General features: G+C 20.0%; 3 protein-coding genes across 3 annotated transcripts; 2 read left to right on the forward strand and 1 right to left on the reverse strand.

The window, feature by feature from the left end:
* The first annotated feature begins 546 nt into the window (after positions 1-546).
* On the forward strand, positions 547-5210 carry LOC127286376 (cytochrome c oxidase assembly protein COX11, mitochondrial). The gene is made up of 3 exons (XM_051312779.1): positions 547-1014; positions 4157-4483; positions 4942-5210. The coding sequence occupies exons 1-3, from the start codon at positions 808-810 to the stop codon at positions 5134-5136; spliced, it is 729 nt and encodes a 242-aa protein (XP_051168736.1). The 5' UTR covers positions 547-807; the 3' UTR covers positions 5137-5210.
* A 125-nt stretch (positions 5211-5335) lies between these two features.
* Positions 5336-15958, reverse strand: LOC127286550 (tektin-3-like). Its single transcript, XM_051313025.1, has 9 exons — positions 15634-15958; positions 12787-12932; positions 10068-10310; positions 9693-9925; positions 9255-9364; positions 7755-7903; positions 7469-7689; positions 7224-7380; positions 5336-5669 (listed from the first exon to the last, which is right to left on the reverse strand). Exons 1-9 carry the CDS (start codon positions 15676-15678, stop codon positions 5459-5461), a joined length of 1515 nt encoding a protein of 504 aa, XP_051168982.1. The 5' UTR covers positions 15679-15958; the 3' UTR covers positions 5336-5458.
* LOC127286298 (cytosolic Fe-S cluster assembly factor NUBP1 homolog) lies at positions 13407-19991 on the forward strand. Its single transcript, XM_051312682.1, has 7 exons — positions 13407-13544; positions 14365-14606; positions 15965-16066; positions 17980-18070; positions 18384-18649; positions 19454-19640; positions 19752-19991. The coding sequence occupies exons 1-7, from the start codon at positions 13514-13516 to the stop codon at positions 19793-19795; spliced, it is 963 nt and encodes a 320-aa protein (XP_051168639.1). The 5' UTR covers positions 13407-13513; the 3' UTR covers positions 19796-19991.
* Positions 19992-20719: the final 728 nt, after the last annotated feature.

A 20719-nucleotide genomic window follows, 5' to 3' on the forward strand; every position in this document is an offset into this window, starting at 1 on the left:
TAATTTTGACTAACTTTTGTTGAGATTCTTTTTCAAGGAAAGTTTTGTCAATCTTTATGTGTTTACAATATAATAATTTCTTATGTAACAGTTTTTTTTTTTTAATTAAATGTTATATATAAAATATATGTAAAAGAATTTAATTATATAATACAAAAATAATTAATAAATATAAAATAAATGGAGCAGTAAAAGTTAGATTAAAATTTACTATAGTTTATAAGAATATCAATGTTTAGATTAGTAATACCTACGTTTAGTTCAGTAAAAAAAAATTAAAAACTATATTTACACTTTTTTGTACTTGCAGAAAAAAATTTGCGTATCTCCTTTTATTTATACTATATAATTTCCTATAATTGGTATTTACTAAATAATATGTTTATATCACATTTATGTATAATAAGAAAAATCGTACAATAAACATTAAATTAAGAAACAAAACCTTTTTTTTCATATATCCTGTATTTGAATTTCAAACATAAAATTTTGTTCAATATCGATTATTCAATTGTTTTGGGTTTCGACTTTCGATAGAAAATGACAGCTTCAGTGGCAATGTTCAGATCAGTTGAAATATTTATCTTTTTCTTCTTTCGTAAAACAAATAGTTTTTAATATTAATATAATATATTATAAATTAACTTTTGTTTCTTACATATTGAAATAATTTTTACATGAAATAGATAGTAAAATCATTATTTTTATAATCATGATGATTTAGTAAAAGTTAGGTTAGGATTAACTTGTTTTGCATATGTGATAATAATTTATAAATCTAAATATTAACAACAAAAAATTATCAAAATGATTTTAAGTACTTGTCGGTTAATAACAAAAAGATTTGAAACAACGATAAAAAGTAGTCTAATAAGAAATTTTTCTAAAATACCAAATGAATCTGAGATACGAAGGAAAAAAATGTTGACCACCGCATATTATATGACATCACTTGGAGTTGTTTTTGTTGGTTTATCATATGCTGCAGTTCCATTGTATAGAATATTTTGTCAAGTAAGATTATAAATTAATATATACAATTTTATTTTATTTAAATTAATTTAATTCATCGATTTAAATCTATTATTCGAATTTCAATTTGTCAAAATTTCAATTTATTTAAGTTTCAAATTTCAATTTGTCCAAATTTTAATTGAATTATGTTTTAAATTATTCAAATTTTAATTTATCTAAATTTTAATTGATGTACGAATTTCAAATTATGCGAATTTTTATTTATTTAAGCTTCAATTAATACAAAATTCAATTTATATCCAAATTTTAAACTATTAATGTTTTAATCATAGCTAAAATTAAAAAAATCCCTTCAATTCATTTGAAAAATTGTTTTATAATAATTAGAGTTATTTTAAAGTGTTTTTAAAAAATAACACGTATCTTACTTTCAGGCCTCGGATTATACTTTTTCGACTTTTTCCGACTTTTTTTTCTAAAATACGACTTTTTTCCACTTTTTTACATTTTTTTACAAATTTTTTAAACGAAATACGTTTTTTTTAGTATAAAATGCAGATCTTTTTTAGATCTTCTTTATTACAATAATTTAACAAATTTTTAACTAAAATTCTTTACTAAATTAATTATTTTTAATAATTTTAATGAAATTCTTCACAAATTCAATTATATCAAAATTATTTTTCAATTAAAATTTTTATGAAATTTAACAATTGTTTATAATTTAAAAAAAAATATCACAATAAAATTGAATTATTTTTTAAAAATTTCAATTCAAAATAAACTAAAATTCTATTATTACCCGAAATTTTAATTCAAAACCAATTAAAAATCCAATAATTATCAAAAATTTTCAATTTAAAATTTAATTACTTACCAAGTTTTCAATTTAAAATGAAATAAAATTCAATTATTTTCTAAAATTTCTATTCAAAATTAATTATCCAAATTTTCAATCAAAAATGAACTTCAATTAAATTATTATCCAAAATTTCAATTAAAATTCAATTATTTCTCAAAATTTTCAATTCAAAATGAATTGAAATTCAATTATTATCCAAATTTAAAATCAAATAAAATTTAATTATTCTCCAAAATTTGAATTCATAATTAATTGAATTTTCAATAATTTGAATTTAAAAGCATCTAAAATTTAATAATTTCAATTATAACTCTAAGGAAATTCAATTATTTTTAACTATTTAAAAATTAAAAAAAATTTAAAAAAAAAAAAAAATATTAAAAATTATTTATAATAATATTCTTTGAAAATTCAACTATATGAAACCATTTTTCAATTAAAAATGATTTTCAAATTATTTTATTTTGTCAGCATTTTCTAATAAATTTTTAGTGAAATCATCTAAAATTTTAATTACAAAACACTTAAAGTTTCAATTAATTTCAAAAATCTCAATTTTAAATCTTTGAAAATTCAATTAAATTTAAAAAATGTTTTCCAAAAATTGTTTGATAAATTATTTTTATTTCTTGTAAAATTTAATAATTGTTTGAAAATTAACAGTATCTTTTGAAATTTAATTATTTCTAAAAATTTCAACTTTAACCCTTCGAAAAGGATTATTATTAAAAAAAAATTTTTTATTTAAAAATCTGTAAAATATTTTTGTTAAAATAAAAAACAAATCCAATTTTTTTTGGAATATAAATCGACTAAAACGACATTTTGTGTCTTTAAGTTGATTCGAGGCCTGTGTTTTTATAATTAATATTTAATATGTAATCGTTGGCCCCTGGTACCTTAAAAATTAATTTTTAAAAATAAATTTTTTTCAAATTACTATCTTGTACGAAATTTCTTGGCGCATCTAATTTCTCATCATAAATTTTTTGTATTTGTATACAATTTTTGAATCAATATACAACTTTAAAAAAAATGGTAAACGTTATGTACTTCAGCTTCGTGAATTGAATTTTCGAATTTACAATAATTTACAATAATTTAACAAATTTTTAACTAAAATTCTTTACTAAATTAATTATTTTTAATAATTTTAATGAAATTCTTCACAAATTCAATTATCTTAAACTATTTTTACAATTAAAATTTGTATGAAATTTAATAATTGTTATAATTTTCATAAAATAAGCAAATAAAATTACCAAAAATGTTTTAATTCAAAATCACTTGAAATTTAATTATTTGCAAAAATTTCAATTATTTTTAATGATTTTTATAATATTCTTTGAAAATTCAATTATCTGAAAGCATTTTTTCAATTAAAAACTTTTGTAATTCAGTTTTTTTATGTGATTTCTAATAAATTTTTCACCAACAGAAATCACTAAAAATTTCTCTTATTATAATTATTGTTTGAAATTTAACACAATCTTTTAAAATTCAATTATTTTCAAATATTTCAATTTCAATTTAAAAAACTTCTAAAAAAATAATTTCAATTATAATTCTTCTGAAATTCAATTATTTTTAATGATTTTTATAATATTCTTCAAAAATTCAACTATCTGAAACCATTATTCGCTTAAAAAGTTTTTAAATTATTGTATTTTTGTCTACAATTTCTAATAAATTTGTTATTAACAGAAATTATCAAAAATTTTAAATTAAAAATCACTTGAAGTTTCAATTAATTTCAAAAATTAAAATTGTAAATCTTTGAAAATTCAATTACTTTTAAAAAATGTTATTTAAAATTATTTGATAAATTATTTTTAGTTAACTGTAAAATATAATTATTGTCGGAAAATTAACAAAATCTTTTGAAATTCAATTATTTCTAAAAATTTCAACTTTAACTCTTCTAAAATTATTATTTAAAAAAAAAAAAAAATTTATTTAATAATCAGTAAAACTTGATTAAGTATTGCCTGAAATTTTTTTAACCATCAAAACTAAAAACTGTGACAAAATTTTAAATTCACATAAATTGCTTAAATCAGACTTGAAAAAATTATAAAAATGAAACTTTAAGAATTTTTTTTTAGAAATTTGTCCTACTTAAATAAAATTTTGAAACAATTTGTCTTACAATTAGTTCGATTCTGAAATATTGGAAATAAATTTTCTTGATAATATTCATTATAGAATTATTTTCATTACAGAATTAATAAAATGAATTTAATATATCTAATATTAAATATTTATAATATCTAAGATTTTTGCACTACTTGTATCATAATTGAATTATAAATATCATAGGCTTATAGTTATGGTGGAACTGTTGGAATTGTTGGACATGATTCTACAAAAATAGAGAATTTAAAGCCATTGAAAGATAGAATAATAAATATTCGTTTTAATGCCGACACTGGAGCTACAATGCGTTGGAATTTTAAACCCCAACAATCTGATATCAATGTTATTCCAGGAGAGACAGTTTTAGCATTTTACACAGCCACAAATCCAACTGATCTTCCAGTTACAGGTGTTTCGACATATAATGTTATACCATTTGAGGCTGGTCAGTATTTTAATAAAATTCAATGTTTCTGCTTTGAAGAACAACAGTTAAATCCACATGAACAAGTGAGTTGGTTTTTTTTTAAATTTGGAAAATTTAAGACTATTTTTAAAATGCAAGATATACAATAATAATCGGAATGTCTAACGATCAGCTGAGCTGATAAAAATCATGATTTTAAAAAAAGGAAAAAAATTCCATTTTTTTTGTTTAAATAATTAGATTTCTTTTTATTCGCTGAAAATCTAAGCATTTTTTTCAAATAATATTTAAGAGATAAATTTTATAATACAAGGATCAACGAAATTTTTTTATTAAAGGAAATAACATTTTTGAATTAAATACTTGTTTCTTTAGAATTTGTTTTCCTTAAAACTGTTAGACGCCCTAAATATTGATAAGAGAAAAAAAAACAAAAATTATCTAAAATAATGTATAACAATTTTTTTGTTTCTTATTTATTTCCAATTAGATTGATTTTGTAATTTATTATTCATATTTTACATTATTTTCTCTACAATAGGTTGATATGCCAGTATTTTTCTACGTGGATCCAGAATTTGCATACGATCCAAGAATGGAACATGTTGATCAAATTGTTCTATCGTACACATTCTTTGAAGCTAAAGAAGGACTTAAACTTCCAATTCCAAGTTACATAAAGAAACATTTTGATAAACAAAATGTAACTACTGGAACGAAATTGTTAGAATCGTAGAAATTGTAAATACATTTAAATAATTGTTATTCATCTATATATTTAATTTTAAATAGAACTATGCAAAAAAAGAATTTATCAAATTTTAATTTAAATTTCAAAACGTTGGAGTAAACTTTTATTAAAACAAACAATGGTCCGAATGTTATTGTTTTATTCATACGAAATCTTCTAATTAATATACTTAAACATTTTTTAATAATTTTAATTTTCTTTCTCGTATATATATATTTAAAAACAAATTTAACAACAATTAAATTGAAAAAAAACAAATTCAACAATAATTAAATTGAAAAAATGAATTAAATTACATTCACGTAATTTAAAATCTAAAAAGTGCATTTACTGGATACGCTCGTCTTAAGCCAGTTACTTTTTCCTTGTCAATATACATTGCATCTATCTTTAGTGCAAGATCATGTTCCAATCCACTTCGAGTACGTAGTAATCTTTGATGTTGATTTTCTATTTCTTTCAATGCCTTGTACATTCGTTCCACTTGTCTATTAATGTCTTCTATTTCTTTTTGCAAACTATAAAAACCGAAAATGTGTTTTTGAAAATACATTAATTTCTGGCTTATCACTTTATTAATCTAATGTGAAAAATTGAGACACATAATAATAATAAGTTCTAAAATTAATTTGTTAGAATTTTTAATGGGCGAAATTTCATATAGAATTTATTTTTCGTCGATTTTGAATTTCTTCAATTTATTATTTAACAAATATTTCAGAATTTCTGTATCACAGAATTTTTATTTCATCGATTAAAAATTTTAGAGAATTATTATTTGCTCTAATTTTCATTAGTCAGAATAGTCATTGAAAAGAATTTTTTATTTTACAAAAAGAATAATAGAAAGAATTCTTTTCTAATTGAATTTTCATTTGTTTAAATTTACATTTGATAAAATTCTTAAAACACCGAATTTTTATGTTACAGAAATTTTATGTCTTCAAATGGTAGAAAAATTTGGGTGCAAATTTTAAAATTAACCAATCATTATTTCGTTGATTTTCGATCTATCAATTTTCCAAATTTTTCTAACAGAAAAGTTGAAAATAAAATGGAGCGCATATTTTTCCCATAAAAATCATTAGTTAGAATTTTTATTTTAAAGAATTTTTTTTAGATTTAACAGAATTCACAAAATTTCTCTTTATCCAACTTTTTATTAAAAATAAATTTAATCGTTTTTTAATTTTAACTGATTAAAAAATTTTAAATGTTATCATTTCAAATTTTGTTGAATTTTCATTTTTTCGAATTTTTTTTTTCTTCACGAATTGTTATTTGATAGAATTCTTAAAACGGTTAAATTTTCATTTGTCCGAAATTGCAAAATAACCAAATAAAAAATTGACAGAAAAACTTGGTCGCGATTTTTAAAATTTGATAAATCAGAAATTATCAAGAAAATTGTGATGGGTCAATTTTAAAAATCGCGACGAAATCTTTCTGTCGATTTTATTTTTCGGTTATTTGAAATTTCGAACAAATTAAAATTCGATTAAATTAGAATTCTTTTAAATAAATAGTTGGAGAAAGAGAAATTCTGTGAAATAAAAATTGTGTTACGTAAAAATTCGTTAAAAAAGAAATTCTGTTGATGAAAAATATTGGAAAAATATCACATTTCTAAAAATGCTACTGAAAAATATAATTTTTGAAATTTTCAATTCAAACTTTTAATTTTAAAAATTATTGTCTTAATTTTTTATAATTGAAAACCTCTTGAAATAAATTTTTATTAGGGTCTGGGAAAAAATTTTTTAATTCTTGCTGGAAATCAGGGAAAAACAAAATAAAATTTTTTGTGGCAACCTTGATAATGAAAATTCGAGCAAACAATAATTTTGTCAAATTCAAATTCGATGAAATAAAAATTCTGTAAAATTAAAATTGCCTTAAATAACATTTTTGTAATACAGAAATTTTTGAATTTCGGTTAAATAATAATTCAAGGAAATAAAAATTCGGCTAAAAGTAAATTTTAGGTATTGAAATTTGTCCATTGAAAATTCTGACAAATTAATTTTAGAGCTTATTCATGCATCTTGAAAAAATTAGATAAAAATATTTACCTAACGTGAGCAAAATCTCGACACAATTCAATCTCAGGTCGATGTCGTCTTGCTTCTAATCTCGTATGGGCAACTTTAACCGCATAACTTTTATCAGCAATTGCTTTGCGCATTAATTCTAAATTTTTCTCCACATCGAATATTTCTTGTTGAACCTAAACAGAAAATTGTCAATTATTATTATTTTTTTTTTGAGCAATTAATGTTTTTAATAGGAAAAGAAAAAAAATTCCTTAAACTTTCCTTATTAAGATGTTGATGTAATTTGCTTTTTGCTTCGAGCATTTCAGAACTTCTATTTGCAAGAGCACTATTTGTCGTTGACCAAGAGTCCCACATTTCTTGAGCCACACGATTAACAAGAGTTTCTGCGTCAGTTCGCAATTGACATGATTTAGTTCTTTCCGATTGGGATTTTTGAATAATCCTATTGGCTGCCTCTGCCCATGTTTCTTGCTCAGAAACACTGTAAAATTGTATAAAAAAAAATTGTTTTTATACAAAATGAAAAATTGTCCAAATATATCTTACCAAGGATCACATTTTTCAATTCCTGAATAATATTGCAAACCGTGACTGCGGTTATTTAATTGATGACAAAGTACATCAATACCGAGTGCACTTTGTTTATTTTTTAAGTCAAGCTCCAATTGATTTTGTGATGCCCTACAATTTCGGAGCTGCAAAAAAAAAAACAAAAATGATTAGCAAATATTTTCTTTATATACGAATTAATAATTAACGTGCAAGAATTTAGTAACGCCATTTTATTGTAAACAAATAATTTTTTTTTTGTTAATTTGAGCTGCAAAAATTTTTTAAAAAATAATAATTAGGACTCGAATTTGAGAAAAAAATATTTTTAAACTAAAAAATGCCACATGTAATTAAAAATAAACAATTGTGCAAGATTAGGTATAAAATAAATTCTTACAATTTTTAAAATCTTTAATAAGAAATTATTCACAATTATTCAAATTAAAATTGAAAAAACGATTTTTTTACTTACAAATATTCAAAAATTATTATTTTTCAAAAACAAATTTTGTACTGACATTTGCCAGTTTAGCACAAAAAGAAATAATCATAATATTTACGAAAAATTAAAAATTCGATTAAAAAATTCAGAAAACATTTTTTTTTATTTAGAAATATTAAAAAATTATTATTTTTCAAAAACAAATTTTGTGTGGAATTGTGTTTGTTCAGCATAAAAAAATTGTAACTGTTTTTGAAGAATTATAATATTTTTAAATTTCTGGATATAAAAAAATGTTTTTTTGAATTTAAAAATTGAGCTTTTTAAAAAAATGCCATTTTTTGTAAATTTTATAGTTATTTCTTTTGCGCTGGACTAGTACAATTTCGCACAAAACTTGTTTATGAAAAATAATAATTTTTTAATATTTCTGAGTAAAAGAAACCTAATTTTTAATTTTCTAATTGAATTCTTTTAGAAATTTTAAAAATTTATTTAAAATTAAAAAAATTTAAATTTACTTTAATTTAGGACTAGCACAAGTACAAAATTTGTTTTTGAAAAATATTAATTTTTGAATATTTATGAGTAGAAAAACCTATTTTCGAATTTTTAAATTGAATTATTTTGAAAATTGAATAATTTATTATTAAAAATTTTGAAAATTGTTCTTAGAATTTCTTTCTGTTCTGGTCTTGAATAATTGTTTATTTTTAATTACATATAAGTGATTTTTTTGAAAAAATTTCCAGCACAAATTAGCAGGAAAAAAAATTTTTGTTAAAAAAATAAAATTGCTTTACAAACTTCTTGGACGTAATTAAATTACCGTCAATCGGGGCTAATTTGGAATCCGCTATTTGTTAATTTGTTAAATAAAAATTTCGAAATTTTTAAATTTGACATTTTTAGCAACAATGTAATTATAATATTATTAGTAAATTCGCATTTAGAAATAAAAAAAAATTTTAGATGAAAAAATTTTGTTTGTCAATTTGATCCTGATTGACGGTGTTTCATTTTAGTAATAAATTTTGAATTAATAATATTACTTGATCTTTGCATTTATCAAGGCACATTTCAAGTTTCTTTTGGCCAATTTGCAAATTGTGAACCTCATGTAAAAGAGATTTTTCGGTATTATCATGAACGAGTTCTGTTCCTGTTAAAAGAAAATTGATTTTTTTTAACAAATTTTATTTATTTATTCTTATTGTACTGAACGAGGACAAATATGAATTCTAATAAATTTTTTTTCAAAATTTTTCAAAATTTTAATTTTTTATTTGAAACAAATTTTCATCTTTCAATTTTTCCAATCAGAATTTTGAAAAAAGCAAAAAAAAATATAAATTGTAATATCAAAGAATAATAAAATTATTTTTTAATGTATTATTTCTTTCTTTTTTTTTGCAGTAAAGTTTTAATATTTATCAAAATCTTGAAAAAAATTTTTTTTTTCCTTCAAATTTTAATGAATTAAAATATACCTTTTCTTGCTTCCCGATGATACAAACATTCTTCTGCAATATGTAATGGATTTTCAATATCTTGAATTGCCTTTTCTAAAACAATTCGACAATCTTGTAGTCTTTCAATTTCTTGAATCATTCTTTCTAATTCCGATGAAACTTCATTTCGCCAAAATGTCACGTCTGTTATTCTTTCCCCAAGTCTTCTACCAGTGTCATATTGATTATTTTGTATTTTTTCTTCTGCTTCTCTGCAAAAAAAAAAAAAAATTGATAATTGATATATAAAAAGAAGATTACATTATTTCGTCTATAGTTATTTAATTTTTTTCCACATTGATTTCAACAACGATTCAAAAAAAAAAAAAAAATGAAGATCTTTTATAATAATACCTCATAATTTTAACAGCATCGTTTCTGATTCTCTCAGAATAATGTCGATTTGAATCAGCTTCATTGTAGAACATAATTTGCTTTTGAAACCATTCCTGAGGAGTGTATCGCGTATAAAGTGCTGCTTGTGATGCATGAACGGGATTCCTTTGAAAACCCGTTACTAAATTTGGAAATTTTAAAGGCTTTGTTGACATATTGCTGAGTGGATCGACAGCGTAATTACTAATTGCTTTTGTTGATCTATTTAAAGAAAAACAAAAAATTTTCAAAATTTAAGAAAAATACAAAAAATAAAAATATGTTTTTAAGTTGCACTTCAGTTTACTACAAAAGCCTCAATTACTGCGGATTTTAAAAAATTATTATTTACTATTTCACAACTGTTTATAAAGCTTTATATTTACATTATTGTTTAAATTGACATTATTTTTCAAATTAAACAAATATATTTTCAGGCCTCGGATTATACGATTTTTTCGACTATTTCCGACTTTTTTTTCAAAAATACGACTTTTTTCGACTTTTTTTTACATTTAAAAAAAAATTTTTGAATAAATTACGATTTTTTTAGTATAAAATGCAGATCTTCTTCAGATCTTCTTTATTTCAATTATTTAAAAAAATTTTAACTAAAACTCTTCACTAAATTAATAATTTTTAATAATTTTAATGGAATGTATCACAAATTCAATTATTTTAAACTATTTCTCAATTAAAAGTTTTATGAAATTTAATCATTGTATATAATTTAAAAAAAATTAACAAAATAAAATTACCAAAAAATTCTAATAAATTCTTCATCAACAGAAATTATTAGAAATTTCTCTTATTGTAATAATTATTGCCTGAAAATTAACATAATCTTTTGAAATTAAATTATTTTCCAAAATTTTCAATTAAAAATCTTTTAAAATTCAATTATTTTCAAAAATTTCAATTTAAAAGCTTTTAAAATTTACCATCTAAAATTGTTTGAAATTTAATAATTTCAATTATAACTCTCTCATGAAATTCAATTATCTTTAACTATTTTCATAATATTATTCGAAAATTCAATTATCTGAAAACATTTTTTAATTAAAAATCACTTGAAGTTCAATTAATTTCAAAAATCTCAATTATAAATCGTTGAAAATTCAATTACTTTTAAAAAATGTTATCTGAAATTATGTATTTAATAAATTATTTTTAATTCTGTAAAATTTAATTATTGTCTGAAAATTAACAAAATCTTTTGAAATTCAATTATTTCTAAAAATTTCAACTTTATAACTCTTCTAAAATTATTATTATTATTATTATTTTAAAAAAAAATTTTATTTGAAAATCTGTAAAACTTTTTTTGTTAAAATAAAAAAAATCGACTTTTTCGACTTTTTTTGGAACATAAATCGACTAAAACGACTTTTTTTGTGCCTTTAAGTCGATCCGAGGCCTGTATTTTAAAAAATGTTTAACGTCCGAGAAGTATATTAATTAGAAGGTTTCGTATGAATAAAACGATAACATTAGAACCATTGTTTTTTAATAAAATTATCCGAATTTCAGATTGTCCAAATTTAGTTTAATTTAAGAATTTAAGTTTCAAATTACCCAAATTTAAAATTTTCTAAATTTTAATTGATATATGTTTCAAATCATCCAAATTTTGATTAATTTAATTAAGTGAATTTAAATTTTTCAAAATTTTAATTCATTAAATTTAAAAAATATCCCAATTTTACTTTTATACAAATTTTAATTAATTTAAGTTTAAAAATTCAGTTTGTTCAAATTTCAATTAATTTATATTTCAAATTACCCAAAATTTAAACTTTTCTAAATTTTAAATGATTTATGTTTCAAATTATTCTAATTTTGATTAATTTAATTTTCAAATTAAGCGAATTTAAATTTTTCAAAACTATTAATTGAATAAATTTGAAAATTATCCCACTTTTAATTAATCAAAATTTTTAATTGATTTAAGTTTAAAATTATTCGAATTTCAATTTTGGTCCAAATTTCGATTAATTTAAGTTTTCAATTATCCGAATTTAAACTTTTCTAAATATTTCAATTGATTTAAGTTTAAAAATTCTCCAAAAGAATTAGATTTCTATTACAATTTTTCAAATTTAAAGAAATTTATTCTGTAAGGGAAATTTTTTTATAAAATTAGGAAAAAATGTATTCTTTTGGTAAATCTGCGCTATTAGTAATTTGTCTTTTTCATAAATTTGCTTCTTTTAAGATAAATAATTCTTTTTAATATTACTTAAATTTGGTTTCTATTTCGTAGCAATATAATGCTTTTAAAATCAGTTGCATATCATTTTTTCACTTTAAAATTTTTTGAACTTCAAAATTTGTCTTGTAATTCAATCCACAATAATTGGTATACATATATACATTTATCTTATTTTTGCTAAAAAGTAATCTCTAATTAAAATTTTAAAAAAATACGTAAAATATTTACAAATGTAAATACTCATCATCGTTAAATTTTGACGAATTTAATAAAAAAATAAGTATATAGTAAAAAATAAAATACATACTTGATTTTTTTTTTAAGCGCGATTTTGTTCAATTGAAAAAGTACTAATATTAAAATAGTATAAAATTATATTTACTAATAAACAACGCATGTTTGCGTTAAGACTAGTGGAATTCAAATGGCAATTGAATTTCTCGTTTGTTAAATCGATAATAGTTGTTTCCGCAGTAAAATACTTACAATGGAAGTACTTCAATATTTTCATATCCTACATTTGGACGCCATGGCACGAGATGATGAACACGTGAAAATTCGTTTGCACGAAATGGAATTGAAGGCTCAACGTAGGTCATTGATCCAGTTGTTGTGCTCCATGGTTCAATTTGCTGAATAAAAATCATTTTATTTGGTAGTAATTAATTTCTTTTTTCAAAAACGTCATTAATATTTACATAAAAAATTAATATTTAAAATTTCTTTTTTCAAATATTTTTATTTTTTTTTAATAATATTAAAAATCTGATTTTTAATTTTTTAAAAGTTTTCTCTACTTTTGAAATTAAAACTAGTTTAAAAATTTTATTTAAATATAGTTATTTCTATTTATATTTTGTAATATTAGAAAACTTGATTTGAAAATATTATTTTGGTTGAAAATTCAATTATAGGTATTACGTAAGTACAAATTAAAATAAATAAAAATTAAAAAAGAATAAAATTAATAAAAAATAAAAAAATACTTTTCGAAATAAATAGAAAAATAATAAATTAATTAAATAAATAGAAAAAAATAAATAAAGAGAAATAATTCATAAACCAAGAAAAAGTAAATAAAGTAAACTAAAAATATTTCTGTTTAAAAAAAATTAAGAATACAATTTTCTATAAGTATATATTTTTAAACACAATTGTCAAATTTTTTTGAATTGCGCGCAATTCCGATCAGCTGTTTGACACTTTATTCAACATGTCTGACGTGCCTGCAGAAGCTCCGGAACGTAAGTAATTACTTTAATTTCACAATTATTATAAGATTAATAAACGCAGATGAAAATTGTTTAGTTTATTATTAAATATCCGCTATTTTTTTAAACTGTAAAATGACATGACATCTTTTCTTTAGTTACGTATAAGATAAAGAATCATTTTCTTTGAGGTTATGTACAAAAAAAATACAAATTTTAATAATAAAAATTATTTTCAAAACTCTATTTTTTTATGAAATTCTAATCTTACAAAAGGATATAATTTTATTTTTATTTTTCTAGTTTTTAATCTTCAATGCAAATAGAATAAGAATTATTTTTCCTTAACAATCATTTTTGTTTTTACTTTAAATTACCCAATGTTGTGAAATTTTTTATTTTTTATAAAAATTTTGTTTTTGAATTTTTCAAATAATAACAAAGGCAATATCGAACAAAAATATATATTTTAGCTTTTTTTTTATTCGAATTAATTAAATTTTTCTTCATATGTAAAATAATTTAATCTAATTTATTTTTTTGATCGTTTCAAGTTTTAAAATAATACTCTTATTTTGATCTTATATATAAACAAATTAATTGTTAAAAATAAGAGTTAATTATCGGGAAATAATATTGTAAAAACTTAAAAAGTGTAAAATGAAAAAATAAATTTTATCTTTTTTTTTATAAAATCGATATTTAATTGATATAAAATAATAAATTTTACAATAAATACATAAATTTTAATTTACATGTTTATTTTAATATTATTGTAAAATCTTATATAAAGAAATAATTTATTTAAGTTTTTTTTTTGTTCGAAAAACTCTAGAATTAAAATATTTTACAGACTGTCCCGGAACAAAAAGCGAAAGTGCTGGTAAAGTTTCGGCGTGTGCTGGATGTCCAAATCAAAGTGCATGTGCATCGGGTGCAACAAAACAAGAGGATCCTGGAAAAGCGCTTGTCAAAGAAAGACTTTCTTCAGTGAAAAATAAAATTCTCGTTCTTTCTGGTAAAGGTGGAGTTGGAAAAAGTACAATTACCTCACTTATATCACGAGCTTTAGCTGATGACAATATCAACAGAAATGTAAGAATATTTTTCTATATATAGTAAATTTTTGCACAAGAAACAAAAAAAAAAAAAAAAAAATTTGTAGACTCTACTAGATAAAAAAAAATCGAAAATTAATTTTAGTACTTAAATATTTTTAGGGCTGATAAAAATAATTTTTTTGAAATCATTTTTTTTTTTAAATCATATTTTTTATTTAAATTCGATTTTTTTTTATTTTTTAATTTAAATCGGATTTGTCTTTATTAACGTAATATTTTTAAAAAATTAATTTCTAAATTAATTTTTTTCAGTAAATACTTCAACTATAAATTTAATACAAGCCTAATTTAAGCATCAAGAAATATTTTTATTTTCATCAAAGAAAATAACATTTTTGAATTAAAAACTAAAATTTTAATGTTTCTTTTTTTTTCATAACCGTGTGCTATTTTTGTGTATCAAAACTTATATAAAAATATTAAACTAAATTTATCCAAAAAAAGAAATCTTTTTTAAAATTGGTTTTAATTTTTTTGAAACATCAATAATTTTATAATAATTTACAGTGAAATTTCACAAATCAATCGATACGTTTTTTAATATTCTATTAATTGGTTATGATAGTTATGATAAAGATTTTTAAATATTTTTAAAAAGTAAAAATATATTTTAAAAAATAATAAAATAGAAAAAATAAATACTATAATAAATACTATAATATAGTAAATATAAAAAATTTGAAATAAAAAATCTTTTTCTTTTCTACGTTTTTAAAAGTCATGTTTCAAATTTTTTTTTTATTAAAAATGTAAACAACTTTGAATAAAAAAAATTTTAGTAGAATATTTGCCAATATATTAAAAGATGAATATTTTGAATCTTAGATTATAAAATATTGAATATAAAAAATACATTAAAAATAATTTTAAAAAAGAAATTTATAAAAATTTTTAATATAAACGATTTAATTTAAATAATAATTTAATTCCAATTGATTAAAAATCAATGCAGCCCTGATTATTTGACATGAATAATTTTTTTTGAAACTATTTTTACTCACTCTCTTACCCTGACCAACAACATCCAAATGATTTTCAATGTACATTTTATATTATATAAAGAACAAAACGTCCTATCAGAGATAACAGAAGACAGGTTTTAGCAATTCTTGTGCAAAGATTGGCTATTATATTGTATATAGATTATATATCTATATAGGTCGTGGCAACTTGTACCAGGTTATTGATTTACAAGTTGCCATATAAACTTGCAATGATTAGAAGATGGTGAATGTAAAAATGAAATTGTCTTAGTTTTACAAGAATTTGTCATTGTTTTTAGTCCTTTTTATTGATTTATTCAACTATATATATGAATAAAAAAAAATTTAGGTTGCAGTATTGGATATAGATATTTGTGGACCTTCGCAACCAAGAGTTTTAGGAGTCATTGGAGAACAAGTACATCATAGTGGATCAGGATGGTCGCCTGTTGTTAGTAACTAATAATAATTCAGTAAAATTTAATTAATATTAAACGCAGGCTTCGCACTTATCTACTAAAAGCGACTATTTGCTCCTTTTTTTTATAGTTTGCTATTATTTCGCTATTTTATTTATATATTTATTTTAATTTTTATCCTATACTAAAGTCCACTTTTTTACATTTTTTTTGAAATTTTTCAAATTCAAAATAAATTTGAATTTGAATATAAATTTTAATTTATTTTAATTTAATTTTTAATTTAAATTTAATATAAATTGAATTAATTATATTAATTTTATTTAATAATTTTTATTAGATAATTATTAAAATTTAACAATTTAATTTTACATTGTCTCAAACGATCAGAGAAGTCAGGAAATTTATTTAATTTTCTGGAATTATTAAAATTTCTTTTTTAAAAACAACTAAAATTTATTTATTTTTACAAACGTAACAAAATTCTTGATATTTTACCATAAATTTTTCATTTTTTTTTTTAGAATTTTATATTTTATCGATTATTCTTTTAATTTCTTCTTTTCTAAAAGTTTCTATTTTCTTAAATTTTCTTCTCTTTATTTTAAATTTTCATTTTTTAAAACGATTTATTCCTGAAATTCTCATATATATATTTTTTTAATTCATTAAATTTTTTTTTTTTACTTTTACAAATCGTTAAAATATTATCAATTTTTCCGCAAATTCACTTTGTAATTAGAGGATTTCTAAAATTTTTTATTTCTCCCTCAAAATTGCTTTCTATTTCGAGAATTTCTATTTTTTTTTTGGAAACTTCTAAAATTCTTTATTTTTCTTTCAATTTCTTCGACTTTTTGTTTTCTAAAATTTTTGTTTCCTTTCGTTTTTTTGAAAAAAAAAAATTCGTTTTTTAAACCATTATTTTCTCACATTCACAATTTTTTTAATTTTCAAATAAATTTATTACTTATTTTTTTATAACTTTTTATTGTTATTGTTATTATTATTATTATTATTATTTTTATTATTATTATATTATAATATTATAATAATTGTAATAATTTATTACTAGTCCAAAATTATAATTTTTCTTGTAAAATATTTTCTTTTTGGAAATTTTTAAAAATTCTTGATTTTTCTTATAAATTTTTTGTTCAACATTGTATTTCCTTGAATTTTCTAAAATTTCTCATGTTATTAATTTTTTTTTTTCAATTTCTCCTAAAATTCTCATGTTTTTTTTCTCTCGATTTTTCGCCTTAAACTCTTCCATTTATTTTAAAAAATTTTCCATCAAATTTTTCTTTTCTTTTAGAAATTCGTAAAATTTATTTATTTATCAGTTAATTATTTAATTGTTAAACTTTTTCAAAACTAATTTTCTATTTTATATAATTACGAAATAATTGTTTTGGTAAATACAAAAATATATTTTTTCACAGTTACATTTTTCCTACTCTGTTTTACCCTGAAACCTACTTTTTGCTACTTTTTATTTACTAACTAAAAAGTGCGAAGTCAGTGAACTAAAATTTAATAATTTTCGGTGGGTTATATAAAAAAAAAATTTTTTCATTAAAAATTACAGTTTTTTTGAAGGACTTTTTTTAAAATTTTAATTAAAGTTTATTTTTAAAATATTAACAATGATTATGAAAAATGAAATAAGCGACAAAAGTTAAGAAAATTAATAAGAATATAATTAATATTTCAAATTTCAAAAAAAAAAAATTTTCCTATAATAAATATTTTTACGAGATAGATTTAAAAAAATATTTAAAGATGAACAAAAATCAATCAATTTTTTTTTTATCCGTTTTCAAGTATTTTTCTATTTTTGCTGTCAGAAATAATAAGTTTTCATTTAGAATTCATCGATTATTATTAATAAAAATTTATAAATAATTAAAAATAAATTTAAAACCACGTAAAATTTATTTAGTTCGTAGAAGACAATTTATCTGTGATGTCCATTGGATTTATACTTCAAAATACATCCGATGCTGTTATTTGGCGGGGACCAAAGAAAAATGGTAAAATAATAAAGGGATTAGAATTTCTCAAATGGAGCATTTAAAATTTTCAAATTTTATTAATTTTTAATGTTAAATCGTTTTGTTTTCCTCTACTGGTAATAAAAAGTTTCTAAAAATTTTCGAACAAAAAAAATTGTTTTTTAAAGTCTTAAATAATAAAAAAAAAAACCATTTTACATTGAAAATTAAATTTGTTAATTTTAGGTTTTTCGTTTAAAAAATTCAGAAAAATTCAGAAATCAATAGAAAAAGTAAATTTTTAATTTTTAAATAAAAATCTCAATTTGATAATTTTTATTTTCGTCACTAGGCATGATAAGACAATTTCTTTCCGAAGTCGATTGGGGTAATTTAGATTATTTAATTTTGGACACACCACCTGGTACATCTGATGAGCATTTATCTGTTTCGACATATTTAAAAGAAGTGGGAATAACTGGAGCCATTATTGTCACAACACCACAGGAAGTTGCATTATTGGATGTTAGAAAAGAAATTAATTTTTGTCAAAAAGTTAATATTCCAATTTTAGGAATTGTGGAAAATATGAGTATCTTCGTTTGTCCTAAATGTGAGGTAAAATTATTTTTTATAATTATTATCTTATTTATTATTTGGTTAATTAATTATATATTTCATCTAAAGTTGGTCTATTTTTTTTAGAAAAATCTTATAATTTGCAATAATCATTTTTTATATTCGTACAATTCCGTTTTGATAATATTATTTAATAAAATTTTATAACCTTTTTCTGCAATTTAATTATTTGAAAAAAAAAATTAATTTAAAAATCTGTAAAGCTTAATTATTGTTCGACATTTTTTTTAAACCATATTAAAACTAAAAACTATGCCAAAATTTTTTATTCGAATAAATTGCTTTAATCACACTTGGAAAAATTAAGAAAAACGGAACTAAGAATTTAAAAAAAAAATTTGTCCTACTTAATTAGAAATTTCAAAATTTATCTTATTTTAATTTTGAAATATTCGAAATAAATTATCTTAATAATATTCTTATGGAATTATTTTTATTGAGAAATTAAAATTAATTTAATATTTAATAACATTAGTTATTTAAAGTAACAAACTTGTTAACTTATTAAATTTAATTAAAATAAAAAAATCGACTTCTTCGACCTTTTTTGGAATGTAAAACGACTTTTCTTTGCTCCTTAAAGTCGATACGAGGCCTATATTTTTCTTTGTAATTTAATTTCATAATTTTTTTCATAAATTATTACAATTATTTAAAAAATCTTGAGAAAAGACAAAACAAAAAATTTCGAGAGAATCACGCTTTATAAAATTTTATTTTGAAGACAAAAAAAAAAAGGGAAACAAATGTATTTTAAAAAAATCTATTTAATCTAATTTATAGACACCTTCAGAAATATTTCCTGCACTAACTGGCGGTGGAAGAAAATTGTCAGAAGAATCAAATATCGAATTTTTAGGTTCACTACCTTTAGATCCACTTTTAGCAAGATGTTGCGATGAGGGAAAAAATGTTTTAACCGAAGTTCCAAATTCTCCAGTGATACCTGTCTTAAAATCAATAGTACAAAGTAAGTTGTCATTAATTTAAATAATTATATAATAACAATAATAATATGTAGAGACAATGAATATTACTTTTTCACTAAATTTAAAATACATAATACCCGTTTTTTTTTTAGAAATTGTAAAAAAATGTGAAGCTGCAGAAGAAGAAAGTAAATGATATAGAGAATAGAAGGTTTTACAATAATATGGAATTTTTATAATTTTGTATACATGGTATGTGATTTTTGTGAAAAATGTTAATAATATATGAAAATTTGCCATTTCAATAGATTACAAAATATTTTTTTAAATATTAAAACTCATTGATTGCAATTAATTGTTGTTATTATAAAATAAAACTTTCTCTAAATATATTTCTTATTGTTTATCGATATATTTATTAATCAATAATGTAATGATAATAAGTATAAAACATTAATATTTTAGCATATCTCTAGAACTTTTAACTTTTTAGCAAGAAATAAATTTTTTTTTTCCGAATAATTACATAATAGTAAAAAAAAAAAATATATCAATTTTTTTAAACAAATAAAAAAAAAATCTTTATTTATCCATTGAATTTTAATTTTTTTGTCGTGCATATTACTCGTCACTCAGTCTAAAATTATTTTCAAAAAATTTATAAAATTTTTTTACTAGAAATCTCGAAATTATGGAATATTAAAAAAAATTTCAACTTCTTTTATATAATTTCTATTATTTTTCATTGCGGCGAATTTTTGTTTTTTTTTTTAGATTTTTTTGATGACATCCTTTTTTAATCAAAAATTTTTTTAAATAATATATTTTTTATTTCAAATATTTCAAACGACAAATAAAAATTTGAACAATTATAATTTCTATATTATTTTTTAATGTCATTTTTTTAAAAAAACTTTTTTCGTCATTCTAATTATTTTCTATTATTAAATTATATAAAAATAATTGATCGATTTTTCCGAATAAAAATTGGTAGAATTAAGGTTTAAAAAAAACACCTTTATTAAGGATATTTTTTATTTTATTCAATACTGATTCTAAACAATGGCAATGGTATAAATTTTGAAAAATTTCAATTTAAAAAATAAAAAAAAAAATTAAA

This window comes from Leptopilina boulardi, unplaced genomic scaffold (genome assembly GCF_019393585.1).
Source record: "Leptopilina boulardi isolate dan_hultmark-lab unplaced genomic scaffold, ZJU_Lbou_2.1 LbouV2_121, whole genome shotgun sequence".
In the NCBI taxonomy this organism is placed as follows: domain Eukaryota; kingdom Metazoa; phylum Arthropoda; class Insecta; order Hymenoptera; family Figitidae; genus Leptopilina; species Leptopilina boulardi.

What these genes read in the sequence shown, in the direction of transcription:
- LOC127286376 (XM_051312779.1), top strand. Translation starts at nt 808, where the DNA reads ATGATTTTAAGTACTTGTCGGTTAATAACAAAAAGATTTGAAACAACG. An exon ending in TGTATAGAATATTTTGTCAA is followed by an intron (nt 1,015 to 4,156) that starts GTAAGATTATAA and finishes TAAATATCATAG; the next exon opens with GCTTATAGTTATGGTGGAAC. An exon ending in AGTTAAATCCACATGAACAA is followed by an intron (nt 4,484 to 4,941) that starts GTGAGTTGGTTT and finishes TCTCTACAATAG; the next exon opens with GTTGATATGCCAGTATTTTT.
- LOC127286298 (XM_051312682.1), top strand. Translation starts at nt 13,514, where the DNA reads ATGTCTGACGTGCCTGCAGAAGCTCCGGAAC. An exon ending in ATGACAATATCAACAGAAAT is followed by an intron (nt 14,607 to 15,964) that starts GTAAGAATATTT and finishes AAAAAAATTTAG; the next exon opens with GTTGCAGTATTGGATATAGA. An exon ending in GCGGGGACCAAAGAAAAATG is followed by an intron (nt 18,071 to 18,383) that starts GTAAAATAATAA and finishes TTTCGTCACTAG; the next exon opens with GCATGATAAGACAATTTCTT.
- LOC127286550 (XM_051313025.1), bottom strand. Translation starts at nt 15,678, where the DNA reads ATGTACATTGAAAATCATTTGGATGTTGTTGGTCAGGGTAAGAGA. An exon ending in AATATTGAAGTACTTCCATT is followed by an intron (nt 10,311 to 12,786) that starts GTAAGTATTTTA and finishes TTCTTTAAATAG; the next exon opens with ATCAACAAAAGCAATTAGTA. An exon ending in ATTACATCAACATCTTAATA is followed by an intron (nt 7,381 to 7,468) that starts AGGAAAGTTTAA and finishes AATTTTCTGTTT; the next exon opens with AGGTTCAACAAGAAATATTC.